At 36.5% G+C, this 23,541-nt stretch overlaps 1 protein-coding gene across 1 annotated transcript in view; it reads left to right on the plus strand.

Moving 5' to 3' along the window:
• The window catches only part of METTL25 (methyltransferase like 25), a gene marked incomplete at its 3' end in the record, with an annotated part of 21,595 nt that extends 2,902 nt beyond the window's left edge, over positions 1 to 18,693 (plus strand). Inside the window, exons 2-5 of the mRNA XM_010287675.1 lie at positions 4,241 to 4,405; positions 9,268 to 9,368; positions 14,979 to 15,611; positions 18,549 to 18,693. Of these exons, the coding sequence (XP_010285977.1) occupies positions 4,241 to 4,405; positions 9,268 to 9,368; positions 14,979 to 15,611; positions 18,549 to 18,693 (1,044 nt within the window). The remainder of the gene's footprint in view (positions 1 to 4,240; positions 4,406 to 9,267; positions 9,369 to 14,978; positions 15,612 to 18,548) is intronic.
• Between the last annotated feature and the right edge of the window lie 4,848 nt (positions 18,694 to 23,541).

The raw sequence follows: 23,541 nt of genomic DNA on the forward strand, positions 1-23,541 counted from the left end.
GTGAAAGGAAGATTGGGTTGCTAATATTTTGAACTCTAATCTGCAGAATATTTGCTTATGCTGTTGATCTTGGTGAGCTATTTGAAAGTTAGATGGGAAAAATAAGGATAAAACCCTCTTCAAGGGTGTAGGTTTAATGATTTTCCATATCAGTGTCAGGGTGGTGTGTTGCAAGGTGGGTATGTGCATGGCTGATGATAGGGTTTTTTTTGTACTGTAGCAAGTCTGTATATGTAATTCACATGATACTTACTTCCACAGTGATTGTTGGGTGAAAGTTGCCAATGAGGTATATATATGTTCCTTACAGAGGAGATGAGAGACACTGTTTTTGCTGTGTTTTGGATGGTGGCTGGTGGTGTAGAAGCGAGGTGTCTTAGGTCAATGGCATTCTTGCATTTAGTCATTTAAGGGTATGGCCGTTAAGGTATCCAAGAAGTTGATGTTGATCCAGTTTCAAGAAAGGTGACTACAGACCTTGCAGTGGAAGCTGATGGCAGCGCCCTAGCTTTTGCTGCAGATACAGCTTCAGTACAGTATTGATGCAATTAGCTAAACAAAACATTTAACTCGTGGTAACTTGTGCAGGCGTGTCACACGTGTGTGTGTGTGTTTGTGCCCATTCTTTCAATTAACGGTTGTCTGCTCAGAATGACTTTTCTGGATGAAAAGATACATATACTGGCCCAGACCTTGTAGAAACTTGCCGTTGGACTGGGATGCCGTTCTGGGTTGAGATGGTAGGCAAGGCTAATGCTTTAAAACAAACCTTTTCCACTACCTGTGTCTGTACCAGGCATTGGAATGCTGGTGTTAACATTGACATAGTGAGTTTATTTCCAATAAAGGGGACTAATGTACTTGGAGATGCTGCATATTATAGCGAAACAAACATGGCTCAAGTATTGAAATAGATCATGTTAATAAACAACATACAGGCACCTAATTTGTCTGTAATGCTTGCATTCATTTCTGCCTTTTAAACTAAAGCAAATACATAAATGTAATGTTTAGGACACCTATAGGATATGTCACGTTGGTTTATATTTTTTTCTGTTTATTTCTACTCGTACCACTAGAAAGATTACATTAAGAACAGTTCTCAGCTGCTTAATATTACTGAAAGAATGCATATATTAATACATTTGGAGTCAACAAAGGCATCTTCTAACAGACTTGTTATGTGCAAGTGACATGTTTTCGTGAATTTTATTGCTGTCTTGTTATATGGAGGAAGAATGGCAGTATTTCTTCTTGCACCCCCAAGTATCTGATGCTACTTTAATGATAGAAAGCACATTTTTTTCCACTAGCGAAACAGTTCAGTGTACTTAAAATATAAAGGTCAATTAAAAGCACCCACTATCTAGCCAGACATTTTGAAAAAATACTGCTTATAAACCAAAATACATTTAATAGATACGTAATATACATGTACATAAATGAAAATTACGAAAATCAAATTTTATTCAGATGTTTCCTATGCATCTCACATATGTTAAGGAAATATTTTGTAACAGAATAACATTCCAATGTATTTGCAAATCTCTTTAATTTTGCATAATGTTATGTCATGAAGAAAATAAGTCACTTTTGGGGGAAAGGTTTTTGCTTCATTGATTTGGGGGTTTTTTGTCATACAGGATTCTCCGGTATATTTGAAAATGTGTGCCAGTTGATAAAAAGGTTTTATATTTCAGTGTTATGTGCTCCAAGTTTTCTAAAATGAAAAAAAGCCCCCAAACCAAAAAAACATACCAGTCACTGAGGAAATAAAATTTGGAGATAAAGAATATAAATGTATATTAGAATGGGCCGGACTTTTTGCCAGTGTCTAAAAAAGTGTCACTAAATACCATACTAGTTCAAAGAGGTCATAATACACATGAAACAAAGTGGAACACCACTTCTCATCAAGAAAATTAGATTTCTTTGTCACCTGGCAAAACTGCTGAACGACTGGCTGGTCAAAATATCCCTCTGCACCTTTTGACTTAATGTCTCATGTCAATCACTCTTTCAGTAATTGTTGGCATATAATTTCTTGTTGAGTGTCTTAACCCTTGTTCTCTTTCTTGACAGATTAGTGATTTTTTCCCACTGCATCAGACCTAAAGATTTCTATGCATTTTTACTGATACAGACTACATTCATTTTGTGAATGTCTATAAATTTTCTGGAACGCTGTTCATTCCCCAAATAACTAAAATAAGTTAAATGAATGAACCTCCCTTAAAAATAAACTGACATTTTCTTCTTCAGCAATAACTCAAGCTGTGACAGTTTCTTGTAAGAGCTCCTTGCATAGCATTTACCCAGCAGAAAGCAAAAATACTCTTTGGGTGTAGATATTCACCTCCTTTTATGGTAGTTGAAACTTTTTTTTGGGAAAAAAAAAGGCAGTTCTGTACATTGTCCAAAAATGTTTGATTATCTCATCCCATTATCACAGAATCATAGAATAGTTTGGGTTGGAAGGGACCTTTGAAGGTCATCGAGTCCAACCCCCTTGCCATGGGCAGGGACACCTTCAACTAGATCAGGTTGCTCAGAGCCCCGTCCAACCTGACCTGGAATGTTTCCAGGGATGGGGCATCTACCCCCTCTCTGGGAAACATGTGCCAGGGTTTCACCACACTCACTGTAAAAAATTTCTTCCTTACATCTAGTCAAAATCTGCCCTCTTTCAGTTTAAAACCATTACCCCATGTCCTATCGCAACAGGCCCTGCTAAACAGTCTGTCCTCAGTCTCTTCCATTATATTAGTCTCTTCCATTATTTGTTTGATTTGGAAGTATTGTCAGGAGGAAATTTATTTTTCTTCAGTCATTTTAAAATGCACACATCTAATTTCTTCTCTTTCTGTAACATCTCTTACAGAGACACTGGAAAGCAAAATTACCCCTTCTCCCTAAAAACTTCAGTGTATTTTGGTTTAGTGTTTCTCTTTATTTCTGGTCTCTAGTATCATGTTATATCCTTATGCTTCATGAAGGTTCACTAACTAAAAATTCCTGGATGTTCAGTAGTTCAAATAAGAAAGACTTTTATAGGCAAAGGTGGCTTTCTTTTTTGATTTTGTAGTAGAGAGAAGTAGAGTAAGAAGCATCATGCAGACACTGAAATAATATTAATTCTGGTCATAGCTTAGAGAATATTTATTCTTTCTTAGGTCCAAAGTTTGTTTGCCTGACTCATGCCCTCGTAGTGTAATGCCATGAAAATTACTGTGTTGACACTGTTGGGACCGTTTTCAATAAATTGTAATATATGCATGACTTTTAATTGTGGTCATGCGACAAAATTAAGAGCATTAGAGGTGAGGTCAATAAAAACAGCTGTATCTGTTGTCCTGCAGATGGGTAGGCCAGATTCAGGAAAGCTACCGTGCTAGGTATGTGCTTGCTCAGCATCTACCCGTGAGACAAAAGGCAAACCAGGAGACATTTTCTAAATCTTTTTAACAGTTTGTTTGCTGGACTCGTTGGCTTTCATATATCTTAAAATAATTACAATACTTAAAAATCATTAGCAAAACTATGTAGAATTCACAAACAGTTTTAGCTAAAATAGAGAGGAATTAGACAATACAAAACAATCTCAGATTTAATAAATTATTCATTCCAATATGTTTCACTTAAAAATAAGTGTGCATTTTTGAAATTAACAAATAGGTAATACCAAAATGAAGCATTTCATCCTGAGTCAAACAAAATATGCATTGGAATCTAACTTTGGCTGATACCTGATTGGTAGTGAAAATTAACTTAATTCTCCCAGCGGATTCACCACTTACAAAGCAGCTTGGAAAGCATCTGAATATAGTTTTTGTAAATCAAAACAGTTCATATATTGAACAGCTGCATTTCTTAAAAAATCTAGTAGTGTGTATTACCAGATGGAAGTGACTAGGAAATGTGTAATGAGCAAGTTTGCAAACAAAAGAGATGTGATAATGTTGACTGAATTCTCTTGTCGATTATATCAAAGTAGCTTTCCTAAAACAATAGATTTTTCCACATTTACACTAGTTCAGCTAAGATCAAAATTTAGCCTCAGTTCTGAAGGGGGAATACCTTTTTCTGAAGAAAAATTATGAATTTTCCCACTTTTGAAAATAAGATAAATGGTTATTTCTGTCTGATACTAAGTGTTTATTGCTTGTAGTTCTCTGTCAGCACTATTACGGAGATGTTAATCACTGTTTACAGAAATCTTTTCTTTTTCTTTTCTGTACAGATGATGACACGTTTTCCAACATGTTTTGTGAAAACTCTAAGAAGCTTATCAATGTACACTTGTTTGCCCTGGCTGCTAAGTATTATTCTTTGTCCAGCCTTGGAGTGTGTACCCCATTAGAAGACATACTTGAATCACTGAGAGGTGACAGTCAAGGAGCAACAGGTATATTTACATTTGTGTTTAAATTTTTACTTATTCACTAGAGGACCTGCAGAGTTTTGGTTTTGGAGGGTGGTTCGTTGGCGTTTTTTCCTACATGCTTCTCATTTCAGTTTTCATTTGCTCGTAGATAGTTTCTTCATTGCCTTTGTTTAGAAAATGAATTCTCTTGCTAAAATTTGAGCAGAGGGGTTACAGCATTCAGTACCTGTAGACCCTTCCTGGGATTCAGTTTTAAAGGGGATGAGATAGACAAGCACGCACATCATTATTTGAGATATCTTGTTAGTTCCCTTTGTTTTTCTTCTCCCTAAGTGGCAGGAATCATGGTCACTATTCCTGCTTTTTTTTAAACATCTTACGCTAAAATCTGGCAAGTGGGTTTTCTTGTTACGTCTTTTGTTTAATATTAAATATGTGCTTGGGTGTTTAGCTGAATACTGCCCAGTAAGTGTTTGATGTCTCAGAAAAAAAAGATTTTATTCATTCTGTATGTTTTGGACCAACACCAATTATATGTCATAAAACTAGCGTAATTTCATTTTCTGTAATTCAAGAAATTGAATTAAAACATTCTCAAGTTGGCATGAAGTTGGACACTGGAAGTCTTACCCCGATTATATTTTTTGTATCAGATGATAAAACGGCATTTGTACCTACTTGGACTGCTGTCATTTTAACTGCTGAAGATGTGTTCTTTGTGGAGTCCACAGTCTTTATAGATTTGTCACTGTCTTTCAGATTTCTGATGAGTTTTTCAGAGACAGACTGAGCAGCTCTCTGCCTTTGCCTTCTAGTGTGTTTTTTCTCTATGTTAAAACTCTGATGTTTCTTATCCTAAGTGATAGCACCATTATATATATGTTGGGCATCTCTCCCATTTTCTACAGCAATCTTCTCTTTCCAATTTTGCCATTTTCCACGATTGGCTCCCCAAGTTTTTCATTTCTTCAGAAATACTAGAATGCCATAGCTAAGATAGTCTTAATGGTTTGTTGTTCATTGGTCTTACTTCCTGGCTTCTTTTCCTTCTGCTCTTTGTTCATCTGAAGCCCTTTTTTCTTGTTTGGCAACTGTATGCTGCTTTTCTTCCACTTGCTTTTCAACTCTTTTTATTTTTATTATGCTCTCATTCCCTGTGTTCTGCTTAATTTTCTGTAATTCTCTAGTTCTACCTTGTTATCCTTGTACTTGAGTTCATACCTGGATTAGCTTTCTTAGACAAAATTACAAAGGTTCTTTCATCTTCCTGTCACGCAGAGTAGAGCGTCAGGAATAAGGCAATTGCTGAATATTTTGTTCTGTGTCTTGCAGGAGTGCTGCTCGGTTGGGTAACTGGGGTCTGGGTTTGTGATGCAGTAATTCTAAATTGTACTTCATAGAAAAAATAAAACGTGTTCCAAATGTATACAATGGTATAATTCAAGACCTTTGTGTTGAACTGGCAGTAAGTATCAGTTAAGTTAATTGAAGTTCCTGGTAGTCATTTGGCAGAAGCAAAATACCAAATTATGGATTCATAATGTGCAAGTTGCCAAATGAAAGTTGTGATCTTTTAGCTTTAAACTATTTTAGATATTTTGGACTTTATTCTGTATTTCAGAAAAGATATTCATTTCCTGACACACTAAAGCTTGCAAGAGAAGTGTAAGTCTGAGAAAATTGGCAACTTTACGATGGCCTTGCTCATATTCTGAAAAGCATGCATCATGATAATTCCATTTATGTTTCAGATGTTTTTAATACATTTTCTTGTTCTCAAACAGGCTTACGAGCCTATTCCCACAGTTTGTATACTTGCATAGTTCTGTAACTTCTTCACCATCTTAATGTAGACATATTGCTATCCTTCCCTGGAATAATAGGTAGGCACAAACATTTTAAGCTTATTGTGGACACAGCTACTCAGAACGAAGTTCTGAGGCTAAAGGGCTTTCTCCATTGCTCCCTAACGAAGGTCACTGTGGTCCTTACTGCGCCGTCAGGTTGCTTGCACTGAGCGCGTGGGGTCCAGAAGAGCCTAGCCCAAGGGGAGGAAGTTGTCAGGGAGAATTTCTCTTGTTACAGGTTCGTATCTGATATAAGAAGTGAGGGTTGCTAGAGTACTGGATTAAGAGTATTCTCTACCTTTGCAATGTGTTTATGGCCAAGGTAGTAGTCATGCAGGGACAGTTAACGAATCCGTCTTTAAATTCCATGTACTGGAATATCACTCTATCTCTGGGATTTTTTTAGTATATGGTTATCCCAGTCCCTCACTGTGACTTGTGGAATTAAATCATAGTATTAATTCTGTGTAGGTGTTGGTGTCTGGTGTGGACTGTGAATTTCTTTTTTTTTTATCTGGGATATCTGAATTTTCACAGGTAACTGGGGTATAAAACCCCTGCACCCTGCCATAGGAGATCTTGGGAAGATCTCCATTAGCCCTGTATAGAGATAGTCTCTCCTCAATTTGTTGAGCTTCACAACTAAAGATGAGCTGTAAATGACATTATAGATTCAAAGCAGTTTTTCAAATGCAAACCAGCTACCTGTGCAAGGGGTTCACAATGGAATAAGCAACATTTCCACACCAGCTAAAACTAGTAACATTAAGCTTTCTCTTACTCTATTATATCCAGGGTACTTCTGTGAAGTATTCAAACCACACTTTCTTTTTTCACAGAAGGAGATGGATATCTAAATTTATTATGGTTTTTGAAATTAGTACTTGTTCTGCTTGCATCAGTTGTACACATAATAAGGAAATCTACATGTATAATTCTTTGTTTCAAGAATATGATTTTGTCATAACAGAATGAATTTATAGTTTGTTTAAAACTAGTATACATAGTTTTTTCAAATTTGCAGTTGTCTTGGCAACTGTATATATAAATATAATACAGTTTTTCTATTAGATTGTAATATATCTGCTTGTTTTTCAAAATAATTTTAAAAAACCCTCAGAATTTTGCAGAAAATGTAGCAACAATAAAATGTATTAAAAATGCATAGTTTTCTGCAACTATATTGTTTTCCCTGAGCTGAGATATAAGCAGAGTGTTCATTCTGCAAAAAGTAGGAAAAGAAGTCTGAAAATGGTTAAGAAACTTCAGTAGCTAAGGTGATAAATACTTCATCTATTGTAGGTGTAACCAAACTGTGATTTTCCTATCTGGAACATCAGCTTTTGTGAGTTGTGTCTTATTTTTGGTTTTCTGTATTTCTTCCATGTTTCAAATACTTAATTTGGCTTAAGTACTCTCTGAAATAAATGGTAGTTCACACAGCATTGCGCAATTAACTCTTTTAAGTTCATACGATAGCGAAGAGTAAAAGGTGCAATATGTGGTGATAGTTCAAAGTGACAGCGCTGCTTTGGAGAACAGTCAAACAATTTTTATTTCTGTCAAGAAGTTAAATGTCTGTGTCTTCCTGTTCCCATTCTGCTTCTTCTTCTGATGAGCCTATCCAGACACAAAAATGTTCAAATATAAACAAAAAAAGAGACCTTTTTTCTTTCCTTTTAGAATTTGTTCTGTCTTTTTTTCTTTCATTTGAAATGCTTAGAAATGAAGAGGTTTTTGGACCCCATGTAGATCTTCACAATTTGAAGTTTGAGAATCTTTAGTGAAATGACAAACACTTGTTTCTGCTATTTGTTTTGTTTAAAAGTATTTTAGTCTATTTTTTTCTTTTGTCAGTTCATAGAGTCTATATTAGATTTTAGTATTGTCATAACAGTTTATTATGAAAAAAACAGATGTTTAAGAAATAGAGAGATCCTGTGGGTTTTGGGAAAAATAGAGAAAACACTAGGTTTCTCATGAGCTCAGTTCAATTCCCCACTCTCTTTTAAAGAAGTAACACTCTTGGCTCTGTTCCCAGCATGATCTGATCAAGGAATGAACATAGTTTTTGCCTAATGATCAGTTTCTGGACAGATGAACACATACTGTGCAAAAAGCAGAGAACGGGAAGTGTATTAATCTGCCTAGTCATGTAGAAAAGTCTTGTTTTCTAGGAGTGTGCTCATCAGTAATGGTCCAGTTTCTTCTACCATCAATCAGACGTACAAAAAATTCCATCAATTTAGCTAGAGCCAAGTGTACTGTAATGTTGATCGCCTAAGAAAAATGTTTGGGTTTCTCTCAAGGGGTTGACTTCTGAGCTCCTTCTTTGATAGGGGGATGTAGAGATTAGCAAGTGGGTGCTTAGTATTCTCCACAAGCACTAAGCCTGTGGTCGAGATGAACTTCATCTCATTAACACATTCTCCAGCAACACTGAGATGAGTGATTTTCTACCATAAAGATGTAACAGTTCTGTAACTCATCCGTAGGGTAAATAAAGAAAATAAATGTGCATCTTCCTTTGAATTACCGCGGCATCGCTCATAACCTTTATTTGAGATATCTCCCACTTGATATTGTGAGCAAATCTGCAGAATTAACAAGCCGTACTGTGTGATTATTAATTGTCCTTGTCCTTATATTTCTTATATGTAAAGGTAAATGTGATAAACACCACCAAAGAAAAAATTTTTTAATGAACAGGAAGAGATGTGATTCTATGATTCTGTGAAATAGTACAGTTTTATAGTAGTAGCTATTGTCTAATATCTGGTCAGGTATTAGAAATGCTACATCTTAAATAAACTACACTAACAGCACTAAATTTTACAGTGTGTTGGATTTTACTAATTCATCTGTAGTTCCGAAGTTCAGTCTTGTAATAATTTCCCAAGTTTTTAATTAAAAATTACTATTCTAAATATATAAATGCTATAACATATTTTTAGGTTGGTATTTTTTATGCTTGATCAAAAATCTTTATTATTATGGGTTTTGTTAATGTATATTTATTTTCCTCATCTGATACAGGTATCAAAACTGATGAGTTTATGAATAATAAGAAATCCCATGAAGTGCAGGTGATGTCAGAGCTGGTAGACAACATAGCAAATTATTGTGGTATAAAGCAGGTAAGAAAGCATTTCTTACCATACGTTACTATGTTCCTTCCAAATTATTCTCCTTATTGTATTCAAATACATCATTTTGATACTCTGTCACTGCTGTTCTTATTTTTCCTGTAAATAATTGTAGCTAAAGAAGAGCCTTTAGGGCCAAGCTGAAGGATGACTTTGTTTACAAATGTAACGTTCCAAAGGAGCCACTTCTCAGTGAGTCATAATCATTTTATGACTCATGAAAAATTTTAAGAAACTATAATCATTCTCTATATGTTGAGCAACTAAAAATTGTACTGCTCTTTGCTATGCATGGATGCTGCCTTGTTTATCAGTATTATATTGCTGGCAATTTACCATAAGCATCAGGAGGAGAGCAAAACTTCGTTCTTCTCCTTTTGTCAGACACACAAGAGCACCACGTAGAGAACAAAGCAGAAAACCTGAGAAACTTTGAAAGCTCCTCTTGTTCTGGCATAAGAGATTTAAATTGCTTCCTATTGTTTATTACTGATATTATTATTATTAATAATAATAATAATAATAAATATTATTAATAATTAATAATATTACTGTGATATTATTATCACCCTTATTTAACATGTATTAAGATCTATCAATTAGGAATGTAGTTATGACCTTTTTAGTTTGAAGAGAGACCAGATTAAGCGGAGATTTATGTAGCATGAAGTACATTTGGTAGAACATGTATGAGATCTAGACACCCAACATCATTATCATCCAGAGATTACTCTATGAATGGGCAGTTTCATATATCAAAAATCATATATCAGATGGCAAGTTCATCCTTGGATGGTGAAGAATTGCAAGATTCCTTTCCAAAATTTGATTGTAACTTGCCCTTTTTTTTTTTTTCCCCACATGTAGTTATGATTGCACGGTGCACTGGATCACTGTTGCATTAAAACCTTGTAGGTGTTTGTTATGGATCTGTTGACAAAACACAAGCATCACAACACTGCTTGACTTATTTGAGTACTGTATTTCATACTCGGTTAGACAAAAGCACACCACTAGCTTCTCTTCGGTTTGCATACATGTAATTTTTCTGTAAGCTTTTTCAATGTTAAACTTTCTGTTAGATTCCACATCTTGGAGATTTGTTGTGGTAAGACTAAATTTGTAAGTACCTGGGTGAACTGAGTTGGTTTAATCGTTTTGATCTCTATAATGGTAGTAACTGGCTAACGTAGCTTTAAACTGTAGATGACTAGTGGCTCTGGACACTGCGTTTAATTCTTTTCTACATCTGAGCTGTACTTGCTTTCTGTGCAAGTGGCTGTAAGTGTAAATGAAGACTAATTTCCTCCAGGCTAATACTCATTCCCACAATGATTTGTGGAGAAGAAACTATATTTGTTTAAAACCAAAGATTAATAAGGTATCCGCCCGGATTTTATGCTGAACACATTCCCTCTAAGCCTTTTTTTTTCCTAAGTAAACATGTCTGAGTTTAGTTTAAAATTAATATATCGGATGTGGGTAGGAGGGAAGAGACATCTGCAGTTGGGCAGGCCAAGTCTGTGTTACTGTGCTCTCTGGTATATCCGGTCCCCCATATTGTGCCTGTCCTTTGTCAGGGGAGAGTGCCAGCTGGCCCGCTTCATACCTGCACCAGGGGGGTTGCTGAAAATTAATGGTGTGGCCAGTTGTGTGCCGGGCGCAGGGTACGTGGCCGTGCTCTGCTCAGTTTAGTGGCAGATCTAACTGCAGCGGCCCAAGTTGCTGCTGCCGCCGCCATAGGCCAACAGGCAGGCCCGAAACTTGGATTCCGCTCTGAGCTGCTGAAGCTGAACTTTGATTAGGAATTTATTAAACAGACTGAGTTTAATTTAGATAATGTAAATGATGCGGTACTCTTAATAGGTTTGGGTCAGGCCTGTGGCATCCTTGGAAACAGAGATCAACACTCTGAATCCTGACCATCTGTTTTGTGAGGAACGACTGACGAAGGCAAAGTTTTAGGCAGTCTTCTCCTCACAACTGGGATTACCAAGTATATAGAGAGCTGCAATTAAGGCCGAATATTCCTGGATGAGACGCAATCAATTTGTGCGCATCTGCGATCGCTTACAGCACTGGAAGGCAATTTCTCCAGCAGCTTTTTCAAAGAGCCAGCCGCGGTGACTAGTGTGGGTGCCCTCAACAGCTGTAAATGGAGGTGCTCCGTAAAGCATAGGAATACAGTAGCAGCAGATTTGTGAAGGTAGTTTTTTCTCTCATTAGTATGTTCTTTGCCTTGCTTACCTTTTGCTTCAGGCAAGTATTAGTTGTGCAAGTGCTGAAGACTTTCATGTACTGAAAAAGCTGCAGAAGAGGGTAGTTTGTTTATAATTAAATACTAAATGTTCTCTGTGTTTGCTGGAAGGTGGTGTTTCATATAGCATTTTCATTTAGATTTTAAATAGTTCCTGTGAGATTCAGGACTGAAAGGAAAACCCATATTCAGAGAGTAAAAAAGTAGAGCCACCTTAATGACCTAACCTAAGTCCCGATGTAGCTGGTTACTAATAAAATCTCAAAGCAATCATTATTAAGTATCTGTCAATATGCTGCAATTTCATGCAGTGATTATGCACTTTTATCAGATGGCTTGGAGTATCTTTAGACAAAGGATTCTTTTCTGTTTAGTTTTCGACGAAATTGTAACATTTAATGAAAAATATTATTGCAGTATATCACTGAATATGAAATGCTGACTGCTCTATATTAACTTTTTTCCATTTTAGTCATACACTGTAACAAAATTTATTTGTGCAAAGTTACAAATCCCTAATATATGAAAAGAGCTTTCCAGCTAGATTTAAAAAAAAAATAAAAGCCTCTTTCTCAGTTATTAAAAAAGCTACTTCTTTTGTTTTGGTTACCTTTCAACTTAAGAAAATACAAGAATTGTAAAGTTTTAGGAGAGTTTTTTCCTTATTGATTTTTTTCTATCCTTCTCGCAAAACAAAATATATGTGGCATTTAATTAAAAAATCTAGAGCTATGAAAACACAACACATGTTTTACAACAGCACGTGTCCTCAGGGTGTTTCTTTCAAATATTACAGATCACTGACGGCTTGAAAAATGCCCTCCATTTCACCTCCATACCCATGGTATATGATGGGTGGTAGAGGATATTACTCTCTTGTGGTATTTTATAATGTAGTATAGTAAATAGTAAAATGAGAATAAAAGCAAAAATTTTATTACTACTGTAATCACTTCTAGGTTAATGATTTGAATTAAAACATTAAAGCAAACTAACTAAAGGCTTTTTTTCCAGTTGTTTACTGCCCCTTTTAAGCATTGTTCCTATTGTACAAGTGGAACTTTATTTTAGAAAGAAGTTCTTGATTAAACCCTGAAAAGAAGCCAGTGATGATGATTCTTTGCTTAAATACACATTTTTTTCCTTTAATGTATTTGTGAAAGTTTTCCTTGGAAATTGCAGCATGTGCAGCAAGAGTTGCAATGTGTAATGTAAGTATGATATAATTCTGCATTCAGTATCCATTCAGTTTGTGATTTGGTGCTGGGAAATGTTGGAATGCTTCTGGAAATGAAGTTCTTGATTGCGCTGTGCCAGAAACTTTGTTTAAACATAGTACCCAACTCACTGTGGACAAGACCTTTGGAGTTCATTATATCATGGAAATTTCATTTTAAAAGTTCATGCTTGGCAGATATTCTATGGATTGCTGATTACCTTTCCTTATGTAATCAAGGGAAGGTAAAGCAGGGATTAATTTAATGTGGTCTATTTGTTTAGCACAAGATCATTGCCTGCTTATTTTTAGCCAAATTTTCCTTTCGTTTTACTAGTCTCCCCGAGCTAATTTAACAATATATTACTGGTTTTTTTTTTAGTTGGAAACAACGAAAAAAAACCTTACCTAAACAGCAGTTTGTCTTTACAGCCACTAGAGGTCACACGTAGGAGTTAGGAAGAATTCAGTAGCTGATTCTTGTGTCCAAATGCTGCCTTTCACAGAAATAACTAAAACCTTGTAGAAATGGAGATGTGCATAACCTGTATAATAGTAATATCTGTTACATAAAATAGTGGGTAAAATTGTTCCTTGAACACTTTTCTTTCTTTCACTTTTAAATAATCTAGGAAAATAACGGTGATGTGACAAATGACATTTTTAAAAAGTATGCTTAGATTATATCAATTCTATTTCACTAAATCCATTCCTGTACCGATTTCATTCAAGAAATTTGAGGATTGTAACATACCTAGATGGCAAATATGCAGCAATATCACAATGACGAGTACAGATGAGGAAGCCACGTGCAGCCTGGGCAAACAATTTTTACCTAATAGTGTGTATTCTCCACTGTTTTATGTAGTCTTTAGTGACATTGCTTCAACTTTTTCTATTTCCATGGCTGTACAAATCTTTAACTTTCTTAGAATAAGGAATAATTATTTCTTTTTCATGTCCGTAAGAGTATTGCTTTACTGAGCATTCTTACCTGGTAAAAAACTATGCAGTTGAGAGTTAAGTTATGAGTTAAGATGGATCCTTGTAGTGTATGCTGCTATTTGGGCTTACAAATATCAGTGTAAGCTTTCTTAGGAACATGTGACAGATCAAGAACAAGACATAGATGATCTTGAATCAAGCACTTTCAGGAATATCTACAAAGAAGTCATAATATCTAGTCAATATAATTTTTGCTAGATACGTGAGCAGAAATGAACATTATTATTTTCTTCCCTTAGAGAAATGTCACTCTGCCTATTCTTGTAAAATATTTTGTCATATATTTATTACAAATGACACTAAAGCTGTGATTATGTTCTTAAAGGTCTCAGGTTACCCTTGTTTCTGCTACTAATCTGTATAGTGTTTTCCTTCCTGTGTTATATCAATCACTGAACTAGCACATGCTATCAACTGTGAGACAAACTCAACTGTCAGATAATTATCCCTTCTATTCACTCCTTCCTCCAGAACAGGCACTGGAAAGCACATGTGACATATGAACCCCTTTGTTTTATTAAAAACAGCCTCATGTTAATCAAAGCTATGTGGATCATTTTCAGAGAATGGAAAAGCTGTATAAATAAGCATTCTGACATAAAAGGGGGTGTCAGTATCACCTGTCTTTAGGTCACATCTGAAGGTAGGCACCAAATCTGAAGATGCTTCTTTCTGTACACCTAGTAATAATAGACTCCTCAGTAAGGGAGTTAGGTGCCTAAAGCTAAATGCTGTGAATGTTTTCTTTGCTAACTCTATATCCTGATCCAGTTTAGCAAGGGCAGGTGGTGATGGTGGTGGTTTATGGTTATTTTCTTTAGCGGAAGGAAGTTCAGTGTCAAAAAATATACTGAAAGTCTTTCCCAGAAGAGTCAGGACATATGCATTGTGTAAGCATTGCAGTGTCTGTTTTCTGGAGCAAATCAGTTAAGACTTCTGTGTTTTAAAGTCGGAAGGCGGACCAACAAAGCAAAAGAACTAAGTGTATTAGGAGGGGTGATACTGATAAGGTAGCTATTAAATCTATTAAATTTTTAGGGAATTATTTTGCATTTGATTGAAGTGTGTCTTTTTGCTCATTAATACAGCAAATTTTATTTTCTTTTTTCCTCCCATTATCTAGGTGATTGATATAGGTTCTGGAAAAGGCTACCTGAGTTCATTTTTGTCCATGCAATATAACTTAAAAGTTTATGGAATTGACTCCTCAAACACCAACACTAATGGTGCTCATGAAAGGAACAGAAAATTGAAGAAACACTGGAGAGCATATCAGAGTCGAGGAAAAGCAAACCTCAAAAGCCAGAGGTTGGAAATGGCAAATGACAGGCCAGTGGAAAGTGAAATTAAATGTAAAGCAATCAATGAAAAGCCTTTAAACAATGACAGCAGTCTTCAAAGTCAGGATCAAGTGACTATCCAAGATTTAGTTCCTTCTTGTGTTTTCACAGAAATAGCTACATCTGAAACCAGCAAACAAACTGAAGTTGATTTGGTGGCTCGGACACAGTCTGATGAGAGCAAACTTTCTGAAGAGGTTCTTGCTATTCTAAATATTCTGCCTGCTGATGCTGTAGATGTTTTTTCTTCATCTGAGTTTAACTGTGGGGAACTCTGTGAAGAGGAAAAGGCACAAAGAAAAATAGCATCTCTCAAGGCTAAAGCAAGCAAGTCGAGTGAATCAAACCTGTATTTTCCATTGACCTCTTGCATCACTGCAGAAACAGAACTCAGTGACATCATAACAGATCTGGAGGTTATTTTACTAATATTTGAAGTAGATTGTCCATTGTCTTTATATTGCTGTTTTCATATGTACATAATGTTTGCTGAGTGCATATAGAGTGCTGTCAGCAGTGTAAATTAATATTCTGGCCCAATAATGTTTTTCAGACAGTTAGCAAAAGTACGTCTAGCAGATACAGATTGTTTTTCTATTTTAATGTATGTGTTGGGATTACTTTGAATATGTAAAGCAGCCTTTAGAATGTATGGGGTAGATAATCATCAGCTGTGAAAGTTAACAGAATACATCGTAGCACATTCAGGTATTTTACAATTGTGATGATAGATAATATCTAATTATTATGAAAAGAGTTATATTTACCAGGTAGATGGATACATTAAGCACTGGAATTTTAATTTTCCTTAAATTTCTTACTTTTTAAGTTTCATATTTTTGTAATTTCAATTAAACTTTGAAGGCATAGGAGAATTTATTGTGTATAGTACTCGATATAAAGAGCTTGTAAAGAGCCCTATCTGCAAATAATGTTTTTATATTTTGACTCTTCAGAGTTACTTTAAGTTCATTTAGTAATTTACTGGCTGGTGGGGATTGTGTCTACGCAAACAAGCCCAAGCTCAGCTGCCCAAAGACAATGACAGAAGTCTTGCAGCTGTTTAGTTCCTGTGCCTGCGCTAACGTACATTGACTGGGTAGATACATTCAGTCTTTCATGGAAAGACAAAAACTTGTCTGTGTTCAGTAGTAACTGAACAACTATATTCAAGGGTGAGCATAGTATAGTTGAATATATAAAGTATATGAATATAGTAATCATCTCTGATTCAAGACCATAGGTTTATGCTGATGGCCCTATAACTTGAGCTAATAAATCCTACTGAGTGTCTGAGAACATGTGGAGCAAGCTCTGCCTGCAAAAGACACCCTGAGCAGCAGGGTTTGTTGATGAAGCATATGCCTTCACATATGCACAGTTGGATTTTGTATCCTCTTAGCATGTAATTCGTATGATGTAAAAGGTAGAATAAATCCTATATTACTACTTTTATTAAAAAAAAAAATACTGTCAGGAAAGGTAAAAGCTTCATTATGTTACAAAATAGTAATAACCAAATTGCACATTACGTGTGATGAATGTGTGTAATTAAAAAACTTTAAAATGTGCAATCATTTACATGTTTTAAAAGTATTTTGAGAATGTTTAGAAATAACATTTTTTTTTAGAAATAGTTTTACAATCATTTACAATTTTTTATTGCAACCATAAATATTTTTTTCTCAAATTTTCCTAAGCTCGGAACAAATGGGGAATGGGTAAAATTAGTATTTACTGATTTATACCCTAAGTTCTGAAATTAATCTGCTGATGAAATATGGGTATAGGAATGCATGTTTGTATATAGTCCAGGACTAATTTTGAGATATCAAATTTTGCTACACTTAAGCCAACAATCCAGAAAGTACTTTCAGTTACACCCAGGCAACCTCACTGAAGTCAGTGATGGTCCAAAAGTGTACGTGACACAGGCAGACTGCCCTCGTGTTGTTCAGAAGTTTTGAGCAATGTAACATGTTTACTCTATCTTGCATGTTGTAGCCATCTTCCCCTAGCTTTCTCCTGAAAGAATCTCTCTAACTTTTCCTGTCCTGGGGTTTAAATGCTTCCCTTGCAAGTGCACATCTTCCCTTAGCTTCCAAACTTTAGTCTTGTTCCACTATTTCTTGTGGAAATATTAATTGCATGTGGAAAATTTGTGGAATGGTGAGCTGAAGCTGCCTGATAGGAAAAAAGTCTTTACAAACTAAGCTGGACTGAAACTGAACTTTTGCCACCTAAAAATTTTGGATCTTAAGCAGAGGGCAAGCACAGAGAAGCAGCACAAAGTGGAAGGTGAGGAGGGGGACAGGAAGAATTTAAAAAACGAGGGAAAAGGGAGGTTGTACTGTTTCACACATACATATATGATATAATACAGATGTGGGAGAAAATCAGATCTAGAACAGCAAAAATAGATGTGCATATAAAGTCAGAATGATTATAGAAGGGTATCCCAGCTGAATGTCGCTGGGCTAGTTTGCTGGTGATAACCTTGCTAATAAATAAGGCTGCAATTCAAAGGAGCACCATGCTTACCGTGTAGATTCCAATTATAATGCTGGAAGGGAAATACCTTGTTCTAAATGGTGAGAAGAGGGGTAGTTTGGATGGAGAAATAGAGGGAACGGGGAAATAGAGGAAAAAGGAAAGCAGGGAATAGAATGGACAGAAGAACGGAGCGTCTGAAACTGAAGTTCTTACTTTGTGCTGTAGAAGAAAATGCCCATTGGTTGCTGAATAGTAGTAGGCACACTGCAAAACTGCGGCAGTACTACAGTTTTGGAAATATCAAAGCCTGCTTTTCACATTACATCTACATTTAGGAAGTGGTTTTGATTTCAGCAACTTAAAGTAGCAGAAATAGATAGGTCCAGCCAGATTTACAGCAGTAAATCTGAAGTGAGAAAAGGAAGCAGCAGAGGTAGTAATAACAGTAACAGGAAAGCTAGGAAAGACAAGAGAAAATGGCCTGTGTCCAGCCACCACATAGATGTTCCCTTCCATGCAGGTAATCCAGCTGCTATTCATAGTCTGGAACTTCTGCTTCCTCGTGACTGGTGAAGGTAGAGTGCAGGATGCGTAGTTCCTTACCTGAACAAAGCGATGAGCAGTCTGCCTCTCCACAGGGGCAATGCACCCTGTTTTCTTAGCACTGAAGAGCTTTTGTTATGCATTGAAAAATTCTAGAAGAGAACAGCAGGAGTCCTCATGGAGTTACGTATTTAAATCTTACAGCTCGATAACCATTTGCAGCATGTTTGGGTTTTGGAGTTTGTTGTTGTTGTTCGTGCTCTTTCAGTTGAAGAGGGAGACGCTTTATCGTTGCTTTTTTTTCTTTTTCTTCTTAGGACTGTATGATGGTGGGTCTACATACATGTGGCGATCTTGCTGCGAATACATTACGGATTTTTACTGCCAAGCCTGAAATCAAAGCAGTTTGCAGCGTAGGCTGCTGCTACCATCTGTTGTCAGAACAGTTTGAAAACCAAGAAGGTAATTCTTCTGAGCTTAACTTGTGGCTGCCAGTTTGCATGTTGAGAGTATTATACCTTTTAATTAATAACCTCCTTGTGTTTGTTCCTTTCCAGTGGCTTATTTAGTACTGGGTTTAATTACATTATGTGGGTCGTTCACTCCCGGATGCCCTGTAGCTTTTCTGTTATGCCAATATTCCTAATATTCTTACTGAAATTAGGGACATTACTGCAGAATGTTTTTCTGTGGTTATGAATACAGCTGGTTTTATTCGATTACTTCAGCTGTAAAATGTGGAGGCTTTTTTACTCCAATATGTTTTCTTCCTTTTGAAATATTTTGTACCACATTTTGCCCTTGGCTGTCTGCATGCAACATCCATTTACATTGAGTTGTACATCTACAACTATAAGCAGAATTAAGTCCTTGTAATGTACATTACTACTCCAAAAAACACTCATCTGAGCGCTGTGCTCTGGGGCATTGCCAGTTTAGAACATTATAGAACAGTATGTATATAACAGTTTTTCTTGTGGAGACAACCTGAAAATGATTTGGGGATTCACATTATAGGCAAATTTTCATTCAAATGTGTTTTTTTTTCATTTTTCATAGAAAGTTGGTATCTTTACTTGAAAGGTAAATTCTGCATACTGAAAAACATTGTGTTCTGAGGCCTTTCTGAGACAAGTGGTCTGTAGCTAAGCTGTCTAAAGGACCATCTGCCGAAGTTCTAGAACTTGATCATCATATCAATCAAATTTGAGAGAAGGGTGGATTGGCAAAAGTTTATTTCAGCTCTTTCAGGGAACTTCACGGACAGAAAGGCAGGTGGAACCCAGCTGCTTCTCTCTAACTGTTGGCTGCTCAGGCAGCTAAGGCACAGCTCCAGACTGACCACGACACATGCTAGCTTTTGCTTGCCTGAATGATCTTTTCATGTCTTTTCATGTTGTTTTTATCTTGCTCTGCAACAATTTTAAGAGTTTTTGCAGTGTATTAGTTTCAGTTATTTCACAATACTTCAGATCACCCCAAGACCAAAGAAAATACAATTGAAATTTCTAAATTACAGAAATGCGATTAGTAAAAAACACACAATTCCTTTTACATCAGAGTTTTAAAAAATTATGAACTTCTCAGGCGCTTGTCATTAACTATGTGTGTCTGAAACATTTGGTTGTTTCTTATTATTGCAAAGAGGACAAGACTTCATGTTCTAGCTGTAGGATTACTTTTTCCGGACCAGTGCATAAGGCTTTACTAAATTACTGTTACTCAGACACCACCAAAGGATCAGGTGTGATAACCTATTCTAAGTTCAAACAAACGGATGTACATGCACAGTGGTAAGAGATACTGCAGTTTCTTTGCAGTACGGAACTTAAGCCAAATTGCATGTTGGAATGTCTAGCTGATTGATTTTTCTCAGCTTGAAGGATAAAAATTATTCTTAAAGAAGAGCCTTTAGGCAGAATGAAAGGAAATTACAGTGTTCTTTTTTTTGGGAATAGAACACATAGGTAGTTCCAGTGATGCACAAAAAAAAATATTAATTTTTTTCACTATTACTATGAGGGTACATATTCTAAAATCTATAATGCTGGAAAAGTTATCTACTATAGTGCTTTTTCATAAATGCACAGTGGAGGGGTAAGAGCGTAAGGACCCACAATATCTAAGAGCTAAAATTTCTTCAAAGGGAAAATGGGGAGGAATTAGGACTATAGCATGTGTCTACACTTCCTGTGCAAGGATTTCAAACCGACAAAGCATTCTAGAGGATGCTAGAGGACTCTGTAACTAAGCAGATGGTATGAATCCAATAATTCACTTGTACAAGAAGTAAACTAACTCCTCTTGCAGCTGTCTGAGGCAAGTGAATTTTGGTACTGCTTCCAAAATGGACCAAATCATAGAATTGTGATGAAATAACTTGACTTGGAAGTGGCTTCTGGAGGTCGTCTGGTCCAGACCACAGTGCAAGGCAGGGCCAACTTAGATCAGGTTATTCAGGGCCTTGTCCAGTCATGTTTTGAAGGGCAGTGATTCAGCAGCCCATTCCAATGTTTGCCATCACCATGAATTTTTTTTTCCTTGTATCTATTCAGAATTTGCAGCGCTCATGTGTTATCTATTGTCTTTTCATTGTGCACCTCCAAGAACAGTCCGGCTTAATCTTTTCTGTTCCCTTTCCTTTAGGTAGTCGAAGACAGCAGTTAGATCCCTCCTTGACCTTCTCTGCAACCCTGTAGTCCTCTTGCCACCACTGAACTCATTCCAGTAAGTCAGTGTGGTGGGCTGGAGAGCCCAAAGGAGGACTCTAGATACTCTCACTCTCACAAGTGCTGAAGAGGGGGAATAATCAAATCCCTTAACCTGCAGGCTTCACTGTTACGCTTCAGAGTCCTATCAATTTTCTACCCACCTTAGAGTCCACCTGTCTTGAGCCATATCTTTTCAATTTATCTGTAAAGATACTAAGGAAACCTTGCTGAAAGCCTCACCAAAGTCAAGGTAAACTATGACTATGCTCTTCCCTAGTTCATGGAGTCAGTCACTGTATCACAGAAGGCGATAAAGTTTGTCAGTCCCTGGTAAATTCCTGCCAGCTGTTCTGTCTCCTTCTTGTTCTTCATGGGCCTGGGCATGATTTCCAGGAAAGTTTGCTCTGTAAGCTTATTGAGAACTGAGGTTAGACTGAAGATGGATGTGAATATAATCCCTACTGTGGGTAGTCCTTCATTTGCCCAGGCTCTGACACTAAGCTCAGGGAAGCTACTGGCTAATCTAAGCATCAACCAGAAATTGTAGAGACCTTTAGAAACCTTATGTGGAGAGCCTAGTTTGAGTATTAGGCTGCAGACTTAGAGCTAGATCTCTGCCTCGACGGATAGAAGATCTTCTTAAGAAGCAGAAAGAATTGGGCAGAATTTGCTGCAACACAGGAAATCACTTATTTGAAATCAGTCCAGTAAGCAAGGGCTTACTTGCGAAGACACAGTGGGAAGTTCTGTTATAAAGCATTTTATACTTATCTTGACTTAGTAGCTTTGAGGCTTCAAAATTTTTAAAAATGTGTTTTAAAAATGTCATTGCTCTGTTTTCTATTTCTATTTCTATTTCTACTTTATATCTATAGTTATAGTTATATTATTTTTTGTCCAGTTTAAAAGCTTTTTTATTTTCTTGAGGTGAGCAGCCTTAAAGGACAAGGTTGAGGCAAGTCCACTTCAAAGCTCTTTCCCCCAAAGTAGCACATTTTCCATCTTTGCTGCTTCTTTAATGTGAATGCAGATGGTTGTTCTCATAAGCCTATTTGAAGCAGATGTGCCAGCTCACAAAAAAGCTACTATGGACTTACAGTTGCCATAACTTGAGATGACTGGACTGTATGTTTTTGGCAGTTAAGTTTTATTTAATACCAGATCAATCTTGTTTGAGGCCAGTGAAAAATTGCTTTTTCACTTCATATTAACTGAAATTAACTGATATTAATGGGAAGAAATTTTACCTGTTTTGATGCCTAACATAGTGTTTATAAGTCTGAGGTGGTGAGTTGACAAAATATCAACAAAATGTTACTATGCTATTTTTGGCAGGCTATTGAATCACCTTGGTTACTGCAAGTTTGGGGTTTTTTGTCTCTGAGGAGCTGACTACAGGGAATAATGCCTTACATTTCTCATATATCCTAAAAATAGTAAAGATATTGCAAGATTGCCTGATTCAGTTTGCCATTGGACCTGCTGTGAATACTTTGGGAGCATTTCTGATGAAAGTAGGTGCCAGTAGTCACAGTCTTGAATCAGTGTACAGTGGCCTCCTATGTGTCTATAAATAAGCTAAATTCATCTGGAAATTTTTGTAATGGGACCACATTTCCAACTATGCTAGGAATAATTCTGAACTCTTAAGATCATGAAAGCCTTTGTTTTGATTTATTAGTAACTACAACAACTAAGAGGTGCTGTGTAATGTCAAATTTCAATTCAATTAAAAAAAGTTGAAGCCAGTGTCTTTTAACACCTGTCTTTAAATTTCACTGCTGTTATAAGCAGTATCAAATACTAAATTTCAGTTAATAAGGAACATTATGACAGCTCTTGGAAAATTCTGAGTAGTTTTACTTCATCTTTCTCTAAGGAAAATTGGCTGTTTATACAGAGATTCTTCTATGGATAAAATGCACTTAGCCATTAGTCTAATTGATTCCTTTGGGGTTTTTCTTCACTGTTACTGCATCAGATAGTCAATTACATCAGAGTAGTAAGGATTTTACTATTTATTAGAGACTTTTTACATAAACCAGTTTACATAGTGAGCCATTATGTCAGTTTTTCTGGAAAAAATCAGTTTGCTAATGATTTTTAGGTTAAACCAAACTCTGTGTCCCTGTTCAGGAGCTATTCTTAGGGTTTTTGGAAGCTGTTTTATCTTACATTCAGCTAATACATTTCTGGGGCAATGTACCAGCTGGACTATGATTATCCCTTAACAGACAGTAACTGCAAATTTAAGATATTTTCAGAAAGACTTGACTTGCCTTGAAAAGGAATTGATGTGTTCCTGTATTCTGATTCTCTTCCTTCCATCCTCTGTATCACTGTTGGGGTTTAGCCCCAGCCGGCAACCAAGCCCCATGCAGCCGCTCGCTCAGGAAGAGTAAAAGTGAGGAAAGTCATGGTTTGAGATAAAGACAGTTTAATAGGTAAAGCAAAAGCCGCGCACGCAAGCAAAGCAAAACAAGGAATTCATTCACCACTCCCCATGGGCAGGCGGGTGTTCAGCCATCTCCAGGGAAGTAGGGCTGCATCATGTGTAATGGTTTCTTGGGAAGACAGACGCCATCACTCCGAATGTCCC

The sequence above is a fragment of the Phaethon lepturus genome, unplaced genomic scaffold, assembly GCF_000687285.1.
Source record: "Phaethon lepturus isolate BGI_N335 unplaced genomic scaffold, ASM68728v1 scaffold11495, whole genome shotgun sequence".
Classification (NCBI taxonomy): Eukaryota; Metazoa; Chordata; class Aves; order Phaethontiformes; family Phaethontidae; genus Phaethon; species Phaethon lepturus.